General features: G+C 41.5%; 1 protein-coding gene across 3 annotated transcripts in view; it reads right to left on the minus strand.

Moving 5' to 3' along the window:
* The window catches only part of CEP170 (centrosomal protein 170), a 180,733-nt gene that overhangs the window by 33,885 nt on the left and 127,821 nt on the right, over positions 1–19,027 (minus strand). For 2 of the 3 annotated variants that reach the window (XM_075267759.1, XM_075267757.1), the window contains exons 11-13: positions 11,158–12,843; positions 8,717–8,972; positions 6,529–6,703 (exon numbers count right to left, since the gene is read on the minus strand). In XM_075267759.1, the coding sequence (XP_075123860.1) occupies positions 6,529–6,703; positions 8,717–8,972; positions 11,158–12,843 (2,117 nt within the window). The remainder of the gene's footprint in view (positions 1–6,528; positions 6,704–8,716; positions 8,973–11,157; positions 12,844–19,027) is intronic. The other variant, XM_075267758.1, reaches the window with a different exon arrangement.

Consider the following 19,027-nt stretch of genomic DNA (forward strand, 5'->3'; position numbering starts at 1 on the left):
GCTCACCTGGATAACCCCCTCACCCCAATGATCTGGGGGCCACCCCTCTCTTTCAGGCTCATCTCAAGTCTCTGAACCTTGTGATAGTCCTGAGACTACCCCAATGATGCCACAGCATAACCTCCTGACTCCTGCCCAGCTTTCCTGGCTCACCCTCATCAAGGACATTGCCAGTAAAACTGACTTTCAGTCCTTAGTTTCCATAGTGACACAAGATGCAAAACGAAAATATCTGCTATACATCATAGGGGTTGTATCAATAAAGTGTAAATCCCAATCTTGTGACCATTTTTGTAATATATTCTATTACTTATCTAAATTCCTTTTTATTATAAAACAGGCTGTAATATTCTCCTTAACAACCCTCTAACTACGGGGGGATTCAGAGGCTCTGGTTTCTTTCCAAAAGCAGTTTTTATTGCAGCAGACAAGCTTAAAGGTACAGGTATTGCTGCTCAGTATGTCAAAACAAACAAATGAAAATAAAGACCTACGCCTCTCCGGCAGCTTACTAAACGAATTATTCCTTCACTAACCAGGGGGTCAGCCTACCGCTGACCTCCTAACAAACAGGGTTTACAGGTAAACAAGGGGTACACATACCCGGCACGTTAACAGCATCCTTTTGCCAGAGCTTTCTCAGACTGTTTGAGTGTGTGTGTTTCAGTCTCTCTCCTCTCTCTCTCACTAACCACCACACCTGTGCTACTTACAAAGCCCTGCTGGTCTGTTCCCAAGCTTAGAGTGGATTGCCCTGCAGGTCTGGCCCGAACTTTACTCCAGTCCGGGACCTACAAGCTAAACGCCTGTGCATACTGCAACAGTCTTGGGGAAAAATAACGGTTCTCCCACACTATACCTCTCTCCACTTCACAATAGTTATATTGTAAATAAGCAGAGCTGAAGCATTTATCAAAGGTGGCACGCAGTGGCGTATCTTGGAATGGCGGGGCCCCATGCGAACTTTTGACATGGGGACCCCCTAAACGACGCCGAAGACCCCACCCGATAACCCCCCCCCGCATTCCTGGGCGAATGCCCCATAGTGGCCCCTGCATACAGTCTTAGGCCCCATAGTGGCCCCTGCACACAGTTTTATACTCCATAGTGGCCCCTGCGCACACTATTATGCCCCATAGTGGCCCCATTTCAGACCCCAGAGTATAATACTCGGGGACCGAGGGGGGATACCAACATTAAAAAAAAAAAATCACTGATACTTAACTATCCCTGGCTCCACTGCACTCCTGGGTGGTGTCGGCCATTTTCAAAGTCGTCCAGGACGTCACATGACCTTGGACGCAGGCCCCGGTCATGTGACGTCAGAGACGTCGCACACATAGGCCCGAAGATTGTCTGGAGCCCGGAGAGGTAAGTATGATTTATTTTTTTTTTATGTTCTCTTACCTCCCTTGGGCTTCCGATCATTATACTCAGGGGTCTAAAAAGACCCTCGAGTATAAGAATAGTGTTTGTAGGGCCCGCGGCGTCACTTACCGATCCTGGCAGGGGCCGGGATCAGTAAGTAAATAGGGCCCATTACTGGCTGGCGTTACTCCAGCCAGTAACGACATATTAAAAAAAAACAAAAAAAAAACGCAGCGGTAGCAGCTGTTGCCGCACCCTGTGGCAGCTGCTGTCGGTGCTACCTCGGTAGTTACGCCCCTGGAGGCACGGTCACTTTAAATGGCTGTATCTTTGGTATTATACCACCTAGAAAAAAAGTTCTGATATCATAAAACAGCTAAGATTTAAGAACTAATTAACAGAATCTGAGATATATCCAATTAAAATACAGTTTAGAATATGATTTTATGTGTAGCATGAAGCACATAAAATTCCTGAGAATCTTAGCTTTCTTATGAAAACAGAAACAATGTTTGTTTGGAAAAACTTGAAAGAACATCCCCCCACCCTCCAAATCCGAGACTTATATTCTACATTCTAAGCCATCAGCGCAATGAAGCTCATAGCTCCCCACTTTTGGTTTTTATTTTGCTTTTTTTGTTAAACATGTTTCAGCTGTTAGAAGTTGTTCATATTGTAGTCATGAATTCTACTAGGTTGAATGCCTCCAAATGTTTTTTTTGGCAACCATGGTCACTGCTTATTAAACCTTCTTTAAAAACATTATGTCAGTATTTATTTTTGATGCGCATCTTGTTGTAACTTTGTTAAATCTTCAATAAAACTATAGTTAAATACATTTTTTTTTAAAAAAAGCAGACCTTCTACAGACTTTTTTCAAACAATATATAGATGGAATTAAAATCTAATTCTTTGCTTGTACTGTAAAATACAAAAAAAACCCTATTCTATAACAAGTAGCCCTAACCTTACTTTGTTGTTCTCGAAAAAAAAAAGTGGTAATTTAATTGGTAGACATAGTGAAAACAGACCCCAGCAAGCAACAAGCGACCCCAGTGTTGAAGGACCACCTCAATGCATTTCGCTAAACCTCGGATCTGCACTCACCATGTCTACCTTATCCATAGGTATCATATCTTGATATGACCTGTGAAGCGGACAGGAGTGTGCACGGACTATCCTGCTGTGTTGGTTCAGCTCCTATGCCCGACTCCTCAGCATACAATGCATTATCCCTGATGGCAATGAGGGATTCTCGCATCACACACAGGAGCGGGATTGTGACACTCATGATTGCGTTACTACAACTGACCCTCATGGTTGACTCCTCAAAGACACGCAAGAACTCGCATAATTCTGCCATCCATGGCCACTCATGGTGCAGAAACTGCGGGAGCTAACTCTGAGGAACCCTTGGGTTTTGGAGATGGTACTGCATCAAGGGTCTCTGGTGCTCACACACTCTGCTCAACATGTGGTATGTCGAGTTCCAGCGTGTGGGGACGTCGCACATCAGCTGGCGTTCTGGCAGATGGAGGAGTTGCTGGAGTGATTTGAGGCTAACAGAAGCTACTGTAGACTTGTGAAAGTGGGTGCACAAGCACCGCACTTTCACCAATAGCTCATGAACGTTGGAGTACGTTTTTAAAAACCGTTGCACCACTAAATTGAAAACATGGGCCAGGCACGGAACGTGTTGGAGGTTGGCAAGCTTCAGAGCCGCTACCAGGTTCCGGCCGTTATCACACAGGACCATGCCTGGGCTCAGATGCAGTGGCGAAAACCATGTTGATGTCTCATCGAGGAGGGCATCCCTCAACTCGGAGGCAGTGTGCTGTCTGTCCCCCAAGCTGATGAGCTTCACCACGGCCTTCATCGCCCCCGTCCTCGTCCCTTTGCGCTAGCCTTACGCATTTTTAACCCCTTAAGGACGCAGGATACTTTGGGCCTTAAGGCTCAGACCCTGTTTTTCAAATATGACGTCTTTTACTTTATGTGAGGATAGCTTCATAATGCATTTACCTATCCAGGTGATTCCAAGATTGTTTTTTCGTGACACATTGTAGTTTATGTTGGTGGTAATTTTTGGTCATTATACTTTGCGTTTGTTTGTTAAAAAATGGACAATGTACTGAAAATTTCATAAAATTATCAATTTTGAAAGTTTCTGTTATTCTCGTGAAAACACAGACAGTCATAACACACAAAATTCTTCCTAATTAACATTTCCCATATGTCTACTTTATATTGGCATTGTTTCTTCAATGTCTTTTTACTTTTCTAGGAAGTTAGAAGGCTTGTAACTTTAGTAGCAAATTGTCAGATTTTCAAGAAAATTTCAAGATTTTGTATTCTAGGGACCTATTTAGTTGTGAAGTGACTTTGAGGGGCCTATATAATAGAAAAGACCCATAAATGACCCCATTTTTGAAACTGTAGTCTTCAAACTATTCAAAATTGTATATAGGAACTTTATTAACCCTTTAGGTGTTCCACAGGAATTAATTCAAAATGAAGGTGAAATTTCCAAAAGTCACTTTTTTATGCACATTTTCCATTTCAAACCAAATTTTTCCGTAACAATGAAGGAGTTAACAGCAAAACATACCATAATATTTATTTCTGTGATTCTGCAGTTTGTAGAAATATCCCATATGTGGCCCTACTGTGCAACGTGACTCAATACGTGTCCTCAGAAATCAAAGAGCACCTTTAGGGATTTCGGGCAGCAATTTCATTAGGATGGTTTTTAGATACCATGTTGCATTTACAGAGCCCTAGAAGTACCACAATAGTGGGAAACCTCCAAAAGTGACCCTATTTTGGAAACTGCACCCCTCAAAGAATTTATCAGGGGGTGTAGTGAGTATTAGTATCCCAGAGGTGAATGCACAGCGGATGGTGAAGAGGTAATATGTAAGCGGTGCGGAGGACATTGGGAGCACCAAATTCCCTATTATGTCCCAGTAGCTCCTATGATTGGGGGGTCACTTCTATTGTTTTTTTCTTGTAAGCTGCAAAACTGGTCTGTACCCTGACATACGCTCGCACCGCTTATATATTCCCCTTCTGACGCATTTGGCGATTTTGGTTTTTTTTTGTCTTCACATTATTCAAGCTATATTTTTTTTATTTTGTGTTGATGTTGGCCATATGAGTGCTTTTAATTTTCTGGGATATGATGCATTTTGTAATGACACCATTTTTGGGTGCCTATAGCTTATTGGCTATTTTTTATTAACTCTATTTTCTATCTCGCCGCGGGGGGTACCCAGGGGGGGGGGGGGGGGTGATGTCACAGAAAACGCTCCCGATGTCGCGGACATGCGTCCGCGGCATCAGGAGGGTTAATACCGCCGATCGGAGCGGAGCTCCGACCGGCAGTTCACTGGGGCAGCTCGTCCAGGCCCTCGGCTGTGTAATGCAGCCGAGTGCCGGGTGTAATGGCGCAGGCACAGCTTCTGTGCCGGCGCCATTACTGGTCAGTAATAGTACTGACCTGAGCGCGAACGTGCTACTTGCCAGGACGTACTATTACTGACCAGAGCGTTAAGGGGTTAAATGTATAGAAATGCGATTTGAGCGTATATAGCCTGACAATTGCTGTGTATCCCTGTTAGGTTTTGGGGGTACACAGCGTGGATAGCTGGATTGAGCGTATATAGCCTGACAATTGCTGTGTATCCCTGTTAGGTTTTGGGGTTACACAGCGTGGATAGCTGGATTGAACATATATAGCCTGACAATTGCTGTGTATCCCTGTTAGGTTTTGGGGGTACACAGCGTGGATAGCTGGATTGAGCGTATAGCCTGACAATTGCTGTGTACCCCACTTTGGCGTTTGGGGGTACACACCGTGCAAAGCTGTGTTGAGCGTCTATAGACTCCTCTCCCTGCAGTATATCTCTGAAAAGAGCTGTTGTTGTTTCCTGCCTAGCAGAATCTAATCCCTATCTAGCCCTCAGCAGATCTCTGTCCCTATGTCTCCAAGCCGTAAATTGAGACGAAGAAGGCGGCGACTATTCTTATAAATCTGAGGTCACCTGATTTCAGCAGCCAATGGCATTTTCCAATTTTTTTTTCAATGTCGTAGTTCCTGTCCCACCTCCCCTGCGCAGTTATTGATGCAAAAAAAGCTCCAGGGAAGGTGGGAGGGGATATGAATTTTTACTGCGTCTGCCGCGTGGTATTCGATTGGAATCGAATACCTCAAACAGGCCTGATATTCGATCGAATAGCTATTCAATCGAACGCTGTTCGCTCATCTCTAATTATAAATATTTTTATTGATTTATTAAAACCAGATGAAAGCAGTGAAATATGAGACTTTCTTCTAATCTGTTTTTTTTCTGATTGTAGATGAACTTCTCCTGTGCTTTGTTTATTTATAGATTTTAAAACATAGTCATGGTCTGGCCTGGTTCACATCTGTGTTCAGTATTCCGTTCAGGGAGTCTGCTTGGGGACGGAATACAGAACGCATTAAAAAGTGGTGAGCAATGAAAGAACATGGACCCCATAGACTATAATTGTTCACTGCTTTTTAATGCGTTCGGTATTCTGCTCGGGGAGGGGGGGGGGTCCGAACAGAATACCGAATGCAGATATGAACCATGCATTAAAGGCAGCAATAGACGGGAGCCAGCTCATTGAAGTCTATGGGAGTCTTCTATAGGCATGATCTGTAAGGGAAGAAGGAGCAGATAAGCTGCAACATGATATACTGTCAATAATAGTGTCAATGATGGGTGTTATGATCTATTTTAATCCTGTCTGTCATGTAATTTAGGTGACAGTTGCAAAGAAAACCTGTACCATATAGTACTTTGTATTTAATAAATACAGATTATGACACGGAATTTAAAAAAAAAAATTCTTAAAACATATGTTCAACAAGAAAGTTTGGAAAATAAGTAATTTTCTAGTGACAAATTCTTGGAGAATAGAGTACCATTTTTACTAACTTTTATCAAGGTAACAGAAAAAAATAAAACAGCATTCAATGTGGACTTGCAATTGACTTGTCAGATTTGGTAATACAGTTAAGAAATACAAAATTTGGCTACTCTCTAAATTTGTCTTTAAAACAAAACATTAAAATTTTCTAACAAAAATAAAAGTATATATGAAAAAAGCAAAAGACAAGGAAGAAGAAAGAACCTGTGCATCTTCATGAAGATCTCCTACCTCCTCTCTGGTGTCTATAGCTGAACCAGGTGTGGTAGCTGCAGTGCTTACTGTGGTACTAGGTGCAGTTCCTGATGAAGTCACTGAATCTATTTCCCCTGCAACATCATTAATTTCTCGAGCAATAAGGGCCAAATCTTGGCTAATCCTAAACAACAAAAACAAGAGATATTAATCTGCACCATCACAAATGATTTGCAGTGGTTGAATGGTGATCAGGAGGGGATCCACAGCTAGGATAGGTGATGCTTGTCATATCTAGGCAAACCCTACACATGTTAAAACATTTTTCTAGTCCAGATGTCACCATGTCAGTTTGTACCACTCCCAAGAAGAACAATTATATTTAAAAGGGTACTCCCATTGGAAACATTTATAGCACATTAACAGTATATGTCATAAATGTCTGAAAGGTGGAATTTAGAGGCAGATGATGGAGGAGGCTCCAGACTCTCTGTTTCAGACTATACTTTAGACTCATGCTGTGAGCAGCTGGAAAAAAAAAGGTTCAAAGAAATATAGCTTTACATCAGGATGAGCCTATCCATTTAGCCACACTTTAACGCGTATTTCTAAACAACCTATACTGCAACTACAGTTACTTATTTCAGCACACAAGGATGGAATTTTATATTGCTAAAAGGGTTATCAGGGATAAAGTTGTTTTTCAAAAATTGTTACAAGTGGACATGGTTGCCACAAATAAATTGCTTGAGTGGTAATAAAAAAAACTTACCAAACTTTACAATCACTGATCTCCCTGATAACTGGCCTTATACAAACAATGCAGCCATGGCTCTGCCTCTACATAACTATTAATAATGATAGATCTAGTGCTGCAGAAATACAGCCTCAGATCTACTGAGCAAAGATGAGCTCTGTATAATGTAAGAACAATTAGGAGGGCCAATTGTCTGTTACATTTTTTACAAGAAGCCAAGGGTGAGTTCAAGGGGTACAAACTTTACAAACGATTATGACCATTTGCAGAAGCAAGTATTCCAGGCAAGATATGTTTGGGTTTTTTTTTGTTAATGTAGCCAAAATACGCTGCCCTGATATCTAAAATCGTACTATCTAAAAAGACACGGAAAAATAATGTAAACCAAAGTTGCATGGGTTAATACATTACGTTTAGTATTTGTTATACACATTATAATTATTACTGTTTAGTATATTTGGGCAGATTTCCTTATGAAATTTGCTTGATATTCAAGGCTGTTATCAGGAACAACAGCTACTAGGAATACAGCATTGTTGATAAGCACTCTAACTTTCTAATAGTTCTGCTGATCAGGAGATTGTATCTTTTATGCAAAATAAAAGGTGTAGACTCTCTGTTTCAGACTATACTTTAGACTCATGCTGTGAGCAGCTGGAAAAAAAAGCAGCTCTGCCGATCACGCAGTCAATGCAGTCGAAAGGGGGGAAAAAACTATCATAGTAGAGTTAGTTCCTCCCGTGTTCAGTTTGCCTAGGCAATGAGGCCAATGCAAGCAAGTGCCAACAACATGTTTCTCAATGATCATCACTTTGGGTGACCAAGTACTGGCTGTGTTAAACTGCCCTAACAGTGGGACAATGCAAAGTCAGTGTAAAGTCTTAAAGTATGCAATATTTATCACAGTGGCTGATGTTGGATGATAAATCTGGTGTGTTTAGACTACACCAACTATTTATTGACTTGATGCACCAATCTATTGGTCCATGATGTTACATTTTAAGTAATACCCCTTTTTGGCAAGTCAAAGTAAATCTGCCATAGTAAAGTCCGGTTCATATCTGCGCATGAGTTTCTGTTCGGGAAGTACTTCGGGGCCCCCTGAATGGAAACCTATACGCAAAAAAAGCAGTTGCCTAAGGAAACCCCTGAACCCCTTTGACTATAATGGGGTCCATGTGGTATCCGCTGGGTTTCCGCACGAAGAAAGAGAAAAGTGCTGCGTGCAGGACTTGTCTCTCCGCATGTTTTATGCAGAAACTGAGCGGAAATCACACGGACCCCATTATGGATCCATGGGTTTCCTTAGGTAACTGCTTTTTTTGTGTATAGGTTTCTGTTCGGGGGGTCCCCAAGCGGACTCCCCGAATGCAAATCTGAACGCAGATGTGAATAGGGTCTAAAATTCTAAATTGCATAGTCTTTCATTCATATCCTTACCTTGCTATTTCTTCACGATGTGCAGTCCAATCACGGATGTAATCTTCCTGTTCTTTAGCCTTATTTTTAAATGATAACACATTTAAGGCTCCAGATGGTGCTATGACTTGACTACTTCCATTAATTTGTGATCTCTGAACTTTAAATGTGGAAGAAGCACGTAGCTTTGTGGGTTTAGGAGAATTCCGGTTTGTTCCAAACTCATCTTCAGAAGTAGAAGCATATTCTGGTGGTAAACGTCTCCATCTGGTATTTACTATATATTAGTAATGAGAAAAGAAAAGTTTTAAAGTTCTACAAAAAACAAACAACACAGATAATCAAAATATAGAGCAGACCAAAAACGGATTCAAATTGGTTTGATTTTGAGAACAAAATAGCACTAAAAACACGGTTGCTTCTGTTCTTTTAAGCAGGAGTGTACTGGTGTGAGCTAAGAAAAACCGCCTTCATTTGACTCAGGTTATGGAATCTACTAGGCTCAGTGACTTTCCAGGAAAATATCAAGAAGGATCGATCACGCCGCCTACACTGAGACGGAGACGTCTTACTGCCAGGTGAAGAGGAAGCGGCAGCGGGAGCAGTGGCGAGGTCGGTAAGTAAAATACCTTTTTTTTATATTAGGCCGCTATCTGCTGGAGTATCCCCTGGGTCTGATAAGTGCCGTCCCCACTTCCCCTTCTACTATAGGCTGCGGAGGGCGGCAGTGAGCAGGCCGCGATCCCACTACCACTATACTCAGGAGTCTTTTCAGACCCTCGAGTATAATAACCAGATCCTCTCCGAGATCCGATGTTAATCCTAGCAGGCTTTGGGCCTGTACAATAATGTTCCAGATGTCACGTGGTCTGGGATATTACCATATAGGCCCAAAGCCTGTGCTAGCAGTACCATATAGGCCCGAAGCCTGTGCTAGTAGTAATAGCCTGCTACTGCTAGCACAGGTTTTGGGCCTGTATGGTAATATCTCAGACCACATGACATCTGGGATATTATCGTACAGGCCCAAAGCCTGCTCGGATTAACATCGGATCCCAGAGAGATGAGTATCAGTGTTTATTATGTTTCCTCACCTCCCCTGTGGCTCCGATTATTATACTCGGATAATAATAATTCATGAGTGTCCAACTGTGGGGCATAGAGGTTGGGTGCGTGGAGAAGTGAGGAGTCAAAGATGTCTGTGTTGCAAACTTTACAGAGTCAAGTCACAGCTGGAAGAAGTGGTCATGGTGGTCCAAAGGGAAGAGACGGGAAATGTGGGAAGACGTCTCCTGTGAGTATTATAATGAGTAATATTGTAAGCATCTGCAATATTGTAAGCATCTGCAAAAATACACTGCCTCTACTGTGCAAGAGATTCAGTGATAAATCATTATATGTGGTAAGCAAAATCATTTTAGAATTGTGGGCTTTCAAATATTTGACCTTGATTACTTTATTGGAATGCTAAATTTATTTATACATTTACATATGAAATATCTATTATCTTTTAACCAGACAGAAGTTTTAATTAAGTGGGTTTTTATAAACTTTTTTTCACTTTTTTCTTGTCGCAGGTTTGGACCTATTTAATGTAGTTAAATTTTTTTTTTAGAAATGAGGTGTAAGGGTAAACATTCACTTTTTTTTGCAACTCTGTTTTCTCAAGTTATTAAATTAAGAAACTCATAATATGGGTGTCCAAACAAATTCAAGAGAGAAAAGGTCACTGACCAGTTTAATTTTGCTACATAGAAAGTTCATTTCTGCCAACTCCGCATTCAGAAAGCTGATGCATAGAGCAGTTTTGAATGAGCCAGATAACAGCAGCATCACCATTATTATTGAGGCCACCTCTAGATAGCTTTCTTTAGGCTAAGGCCCCAAGTGGCGTCCCACATCAAAAAAAAGTGCTGTGGGAAAAACCGCAGCGGCAACGCATCGCAGTTCTTCCAACAGCGCTTTAGATAGAAAGTTCACAGAGGTTTCCTTTGTGGACTTACTGTTTTCAATTACACCTAAGCGTTTCCGTAGGTATAATTGCCATGCTGTGATTTCCTAAAGCGCACGGTTTTGGAAATCGTAGCATGTCCGCAGTGCGGTTTTTACTGTTTACGCCACATGGAGCCATGGCCTTAAAGAGTGTATTTGCTCCCATTCTTTATACACGTATACCACATTTTGACTGATTTTCTTACTAAAACTTATACTGCAGCGTTCCTGAATTTTGTCTGCCTTAACAAAATGCAGGTAGTATAATGTTTTAGGCATCTCCTCATGTTTAGCTCTCTTAAAATACAGGTGTTAACATGAATGGTGATTTTGTGACATGGACTCTACTGATGCCAGAAAACCAGCTTTAACTTTTTTGATTACAATAGTCATTATGATTGGTGACTGAACAGGGAAATCATATCATTTTTAACACAGCTACCAATAATACACAATAAGTAAATCATTACCTGAAGGAGAACTGTGAGCTGGTACAGTTGTATTAGTTTTAGCATCTGATAAACGAGAAAAGCTATTAGCTCTGACTCGTGGGGAGCCTTTTCCATCAATTGTTGAAGTAGTTTTAGGACTGCTCCTGGCTGCATATTCTACAGTTCTAGAAGATACAGAGCTTCTTGATATGGTTGCTTCAGAGTCACTGCGTGCCGATAAGGAACCCAGTCTTGCTCTACGCGGCTGTGCAAGCAAATCAATCCTAGAGAGTGCTTTTTTACCTGTTGACTGTTTTGATGTTGAACTTGTTGTAGAAACTTCAGAAGCAACAGATGCCCTATCAGCATCCCCAACCTCTGTGTCTGATGTTTCACCTAATCGTGATCTACGCAACAGTGAAGTCCTTGTTGGACGAGGTCTTGGAAGTGTAACTGATTTACTAGCAGAAGTTGTTCTTGATGTGTTAAGCTTGTCATTTGAAGACACAAAGTGAGATTTAGAAAGTAACTTTCCAGAATAATTTTCTTGATCAGATGATAAAATATCTGAAACAGCTGAACAATGTAAACTAGAAGTTTGGTCATCATCTGTTAGGTCAAGGGATGGCGGTCTATTTCTGCCACTTGATCGCAGCACTTTACTTCCAACCTCTTTCACATGTGTCTTATTTTTTCTTTCAGTTTTTTCTCGGTACACATTTGCTAAGCTATGACAGTCTTTAGACGGAGAAGCGGTTGAGGATTTTTCTTTTTGTACACTACTGAGACTTCTTCGTTTTTGGGAACACTTTTTATCGGAATCACCAGCAACAATGCTAATTGTGCTTGCTGTATCTACATCTGATTCAGGTGATATAGAATTTTCTTTAGTGTAGCTTGGGGTTTTCAAAGTGTCATCAGGTTTGCTTTCATCCTGTAGTCTAGCTTCTAGGAAAGCCATAACTGCTTCTGTATCTTTCAAAAGCATAGTAGTGTCCAAGCTAGAATCAGTGTCTACAGAGTCACTTCTTTCTCGTATATTATTCACCGATGAAAATGAAAATCCTGTAGATACAGCAGGTTGCTTACTGATATGTGGTATAAGTTCAATTGGAACATTTGAGCTAGGTTTGTCAATGGTAAAACTGCCTTGCCTAACTAGTGGTTTTATAGATTCTTTTCTCTCAGTTTCAACACTTTTAACATTATCACAGCTAGATACAACTTCATTTTTCTGATTTCCTTTTTTTTGAGATACTTCTAAACATTTTTGTGATTTGCAAACAATCTGAGTTGATGAGCAACCTTTGATGGATGGGACAGTTGGAGGCTTATTGAATAACTTTTTAGATTTCAAATTATCTTTTGTCTGTTCTTGCTGTGCATTGTATGTTGCTGACTTTATCTCAAAATTTGCACCTAAAGTAGCTTCATTCTTCGTTCTTTCAACTAAACTGCTATCTAGTTGACCCGTTGTATCCAATCTACCATTAGATAAATACATATTTTCTTTCTTGCCTATATGAGAAGGTGATTCTTTTTCCTGTAATTCAGTATCTTGTTTTTCTCCAATTTCTGACCTAAAGCTATGTTTGCCAAAAGAAGTCTGTAACGGAGTTTCTTCTTTAGGAAGCTTTGGTAAAGTTCTCTTTTTACGATCGTTTTGGAGAGAGCTGGTGGAGCCTGTACTATTATATAGCACTCCACACTCAGTCGTACCAATATCTATGGGAAAAAAAAAAAGTCAGTTTCTTTTTATATGTATAGGGTATACAGTGTAGTCTTAAGGCAGCCGCTGATGTACCAAACACATAAATAAATTCTGTTTTTTCACAGCCTAATCAGCAATACAGATATTTACTAAACCAGTTGTTAAAATGTAAAATTTTATATAAAATTTTGTTTTCCAGAAGAATGTCCAAAACTTATGGAATGACATACGTTACCTATACAAAGAGGGTTAGAGAGATAGAACCGCACTCCAAATGTAGTTATGCTTCAAACAATCTTTCTTCATTAATGCAACATTTCAGGTACATCATCCTTCATCAGGCTGTAAAATTATTACAAACAATTACAAACATACATTAATATCAAGTCATACAACATCAAAACTTACAAACTACCAATACACACAATTGCAATAATATCAGCAAACCATTGTGGCTAAAAACCACTATAAAAATCTAAACAACATGTGCCAGTTAGAAAAGACAAAAAAACATGCATAATGACACAATGCTAGACATGGCCGCTGCTATGCAACATACTTAATCACAGCTATAAATAGAAAGGTAATAAATTGATGCACACCATATAGGAGTAGAAGACAAATTCAGCAACTGAATCAATTAGATGTGATAAGGTCCCAAAACAAGCTAAGTCTCAGACGGTAGGGCAGGTGAGCCAGATTTGACCATTGCTGCAAGGTCAGTAAAGGACGCTAAAATGTAAGGGGAACAAGAGTCATCATAACACACAAACCATAGGTATAACAGAAATGTGGATGAAAAATGTACAAAAACAAGAGCAAGGACAAGTAGGAAATAATACAGATAGATGATAAAGTAATAGAAAGAAAAACAAAAAGGACAAGGGTAAACAAACACACCAAGAGCACAAAAATGAAATCAAGGAGACAGACTATCAGAGCGGATAACCAAGGGAACAAAGACGCTCCTCTGCTTGTAGTCACATGTTGTCTATCTTTTTCTATCCCATAATTGCATTCCCCCTTTTTTCCCTTGGTTATCCCCTCTGATAGTCTGTATCCTTGATTTCATTTTTGTGCTTTTAGTGTGTTTCTTTACCCTTGTACTTTTTTGTTTTTTCTTTCTATTATTTTTTCATCTGTCTGTATTATTTCCTACTCAGCCTTGCTCTTGTTTTCACGCTTTTTCCCTCCACACTTCTGCATTTTTGTTATACCTATGGTTTGTGTCTTATGATGATTCTTGCTATACTTACATGTTACCTTTACCGACCCACTGGCAACGGTCAAATTTCGCTCACTTGCCCTATCGTCTGGGACTCAGCTTGTTTTGGGACCTTATCACATCTAATTGATTCATTTGCTGAATTTGTCTTATACTCCTATAGCTGTGATTAAGTATGTTGCATAACCGTACCATGTCTAGCATTGTGTTATTATGCATGGTTTTTTTTGTCTTTTTAGCCACAATGTTTTGCTAATATTATTGCAATTTTGTGTATTGGTATTTTGCAAGTTTTGATGGTGTATGACTTGATATTAATGTATGTTTGTAATAATTTTACAGCCTTATGAAGGGTGATGTACCTGATGTAGGGTGATGTACCCGAAATGTTGCATTAATAAAGAAAGATTGTTTTAAGCATAACTACGTTTGGAGTGCAGCTCTATCTCTTAGTCTTTGTAAATAATGTCCCAGTGGGGAGGTGGTCAGCCCCTCATAGAACAAACACACGTGAACTAGTCCATTATCCGTGTGTTGCCTTCACATATTTTTAGGGGATAAGTGTCATATTTTTATGACTCTTATCCCCTATCCACTGTCAGCGCTCCCAGAGATGCAAACACATAGAAGTGAATGGAGCACTGGTAACACAAGTGCTCTGGTCACAAGGAGGAGGTATGGGGAACTTTCAGTTCAGTTCAGTCCCCTGTTCTCCAGATCTGGGGGACCCAGCAGTTGGACTCCTTTAGTTTCCAAAAATTATCTGCAAATACATCCATAGTAGTGCTAAACACTCACTGTTCGCTTGTGCAGCCTTTATTTGGTTTTATTTTACTTGTTGCTTCTTGTATTACTGTTATTTACATGCAATAAATCTGAGGATAAACTACATTTCCAATGATTCATCTACTTGCTCTCACTCTCTGTGTACCTCTCGCTTCTCCACCCTCCCCTGCAATTATATGAGGTCACATGCTACAGTGAACACCATAAAAATGAAGCCCATAAGAAAGTCGCACTAATGCACTTTTTCTCCAAATCCACCCCATTCTGATTTTTTCCCAGCTTCCCAGTACATTGTACAGAATAATTAACGGTGGCATCATGAAGAACAATTTGTCCCGCAAAAATTAAGACCTCGTATGGCTCAAAGTGGAAAAATAAAAAAGTTATGGGGTTTGGAAGGAGGGGAGTCAAAAATGAAACGAAAATAAAAAAAAGGCCGTCGGCGGGAAGGGGTTAACAGTGGAGATGAGTGAACAGTGAAATGTTCGAAGTTCAATTCGAGTAGCCGCTCAATACTCGAATGTTCGATCGAACATCAAACCCCATTATAGTCTATGGGGAATAAATACTCGTTTAGGCGGAAACCAATATTCGACTCAGGAGGGCCACCAAATTCACTATGAAACCCCAGGAAATTATGCCAACACCCTGAAATGCAAGTAGGACAGCATGGGAAGCATGTCTGGGGGCATCGAACATGCCCAAGTCACTGTATTATGTATGACATTTGGCCAATCAACACTGGTCAATGCATTCCTATGGGAAAAAGTCAGCTCGCGCATATCGCAAGCTGACAGGGATCCCGACCAGATAGAGCTCCAAAGAGCTGTGTGAGTGACATTCCCACCTAAATAAAGGAAATCCCTAGCTAACCCTACCTGTACGTCTGTCCCTGTCTCACAGTTCACAGTTTCATATGAACCGGATATTAAATTCACTATTCGTATAAATTCACCTGAATTAGCCAGCCAATTACTTTTTCCGATTTTTTTTGATGCCTCTGTTGTCGTAGTTCCTGTCCCACCTCCCCTGCGCAGTTATTGATGCAAAAAAAGCGCCAGGGAAGGTGGGAGGGGAATCAAATTTTTAGCGAGTTTGCCACCTGGTGTTCAACTGGAATCGAACATCTCCAACAGCCTGATATCCGATCGAACATGTACTCGGTCGAACGCTGTTTGCTCATCTCTAGTTAACAATACTTTTTTTTGGATGATTTCTGTTATAACTAGGCCTGACACCTTAGCTCCAGTTACAGGAATAATGCAGCCTCCTGTACTACTAACGCTAGGTTCACACCTGCATTCGGGTCTCCGTTCTGTGGTTTCCGTCATCTGCATGCAAGAAGACGGAAACCACAGACCGGGTTCGGCTGTGAGCGGCGGTGAGCGTTTTATGCTGTCTGCTGCTAAACCGTTTTTTAATCCAGACACAGTAGAAATCTATTCCAAATAGAATAGATTTGCATATTTTTTACTTAGTTAAAAACAGACAGGAATGTGATTTTATATGCAGCATGAACTGATGCATATTAAGATCAACTTCCTGACTGTGTTGTATAAACTAGTGATATATCAGGTTTTATAACTAGAGAACTGCAGCTTTCTTGTGATACCAGAACCATTTTTTTATGTGTTACATAGCCAGAGATACAATCATTTGAGTGACTATCCCCTTTTTAGTAAAAGCTACAACTCAACTTATCCAGAATACAAATGTGTACAGACTTTCTCTAGCAACAGCTCAGAGGGTTGCTAAAAAGAATATTACAGCCTGTTTTATAATGAAAAGGAAATTTAATAGGTTAACCCCTAATGATGCAGGGTAGTTTGGGCCACAATGTTAAGAACTCATTTTTCAAATAAGACATCTTTTACTTTAAGTGAGAGTAGCTTCATAATGTATTTACCTATCCAGGTGATTCCAAGACGGTTTTTCCAGGACACGTATTTTATGTTTGTGTTAAATTTTGGTCATTATACTTTGTGTTTGTTTGTTAAAAAAGGGACAATTTACTGAAAATTTCATAAAATTATGGATTTTGAAAGCTTGTTATTATGGTAAAAACACAGAGATACACTATATTGCCCCTGGGTCCAATTAAAACATAACCTTTATTTCATAAATACTAAAAGCAACTAAGCTTTTACCACCCACCTGTGTGTGTATGAATGCATATACCTGGAGATCCCAGACACACCCAACTCAATGTGAAATCCTACCCAGTGACATAAAAGCATAAAAATACCTATATCTACTCGGGACTGTAGATTGTTAATCCCTAGCATATAGGCCATTACTGAAAGCCACACTAACCCATAGGATATGTGCTAGCGACTTTGTTGAACATATATGTAGCGGCATTAGCAGATATATTCGGTAATTTAGCTATTGGGTGTGGAGTTCTGACTATGGTTTGCCTGGTCAGCCTCTATTGCATATATATGCTCCCCCATATCAGTCCACTACAATAACCCACATTAGCCTAATAAATAAAATCAATCTGCCATGCCCTCCGATGGTTGTCAAAGAGTTAACCTATTCCTCAACGCATTTCACCATTAAGGAGCGTCAGGAGGACGATATATTTGATATATTCCCTAGATACAAGATGATTTACAGTGAAAACTGCACTTCCCGGGGCCTTGATGGTAGACCCCGGTACATATGTAGGCTTGACACTGAGCGTTGCCTGAGCAGGGTTTAAATAGACCTTCCCCGCACCCTCGCCACTCTTTCAGGCCCGCCCCGTTCACCACCCCGGTCAATCAACTGCTGTTCAGAGACCAGCCCACTGGGAGTGGGGCTATGCCTCGAGTGATTCCAATTCTATCTGTACGCTATGCCGTCCCTAGCCATCACTACATCTCCTGGTGTGCCGTCCCCGCCTTGCACCAGCATGTGTCACACAACATCAGGTGGGCCCTAAGTTCCGTGCTTTGCACAAAGGTCCACTTGACCACCGACGCGTGGACAAGTGCATGCAGACAGGTACGCTAAATTTCACTGACGGCACACTGGGTGAATGTAGTTGAGGCTGGGACCGGGTCACAAACTGGAGCGATCTACCTCATTTCCCCGCCCAACATTCCTGGCAGGGGCGCTGAACCGCCACCCTCCTCCTCCGCCATCAGATCGACCCCAGCTACCTGCTGGAAACACTACAGCACTGGTGGGAGAGACGTCAGCAGGCCGTGCTGAAGCTCATCAGCTTAACAGACAGACAGCACACTGCCTCCGAGGTGAGGGATGCCCTCCTCGATGAGACGTCAACATGGTTTTTGCCACTGCACCTGGGCTCAGGCATGGTTGTGTGTGATAACGGCCGGAACCTGGTAGCGGCTTTGGAGCTGGCCAACCTCCAACACGTTCCATGCCTGGCCCACGTTTTCAATTTAGTGGTGCAACGGCTTTTAAAAACGTACCCCAACGTTCATGAGCTACTGGTGAAAGTGCGGCGCTTGTGCACCTACTTTCGCAAGTCTACAGTAGCCGCTGCTAGCCTTAAATCACTCCAGCAACGCCTACATCTGCCAGAACATCGGCTGTTATGTGACGTCCCCACAAGCTGGAACTCGACATACCACATGTTAAGCAGAGTGTGTGAGCAGCAGACACCCTTGATGGAGTACCATCTCCAAAACCCAAGGGTTCCTCGGAGTCAGCTCCCGCAGTTTCTGCACCATGAGTGGCCATGGGTGACAGACTTATGCGAGATCTTGCGTGTCTTTGAGGAGTCCACCAAGAGGGTCAGCTGTGACGACGCACTCGTGAGTGTAACAATCCCGCTCCTATGTGTAATGCGAGAATCCCTCATCGCCATCAGGGATAACACATTGTACACTGAGGAGTCGAGCATAGGAGCAGAACCATCCCAGTAGGATAGTCAGTGCACACTCCTGTCCGCTTCACTGAGTATATTGACGGAGGAAGAGGAGGGGGAGGATGACGAAGTGGCAGACAGGAGGCTAGCGGAGAATACAGCGGCAACAGTCTCATTCTTATTCTTATGGTAGAGTTGGAAGGGACCTCAAGGGCCATCGGGTCCAACCCCCTGCGAGTGCAGGTTTTCCTAAAAAGAAGTTCAGTGAGAAGTTCAGTGCGTCCCATTGCTGCAGCACGGTTGGGACGAAATGGAAGAGGAGTAGGAAGAGGAGGAAATGGAGAGTGACCATTCCAGCGGGGGCCGC

This window comes from Leptodactylus fuscus, chromosome 3 (genome assembly GCF_031893055.1).
Source record: "Leptodactylus fuscus isolate aLepFus1 chromosome 3, aLepFus1.hap2, whole genome shotgun sequence".
NCBI classification, from domain to species: Eukaryota; Metazoa; Chordata; class Amphibia; order Anura; family Leptodactylidae; genus Leptodactylus; species Leptodactylus fuscus.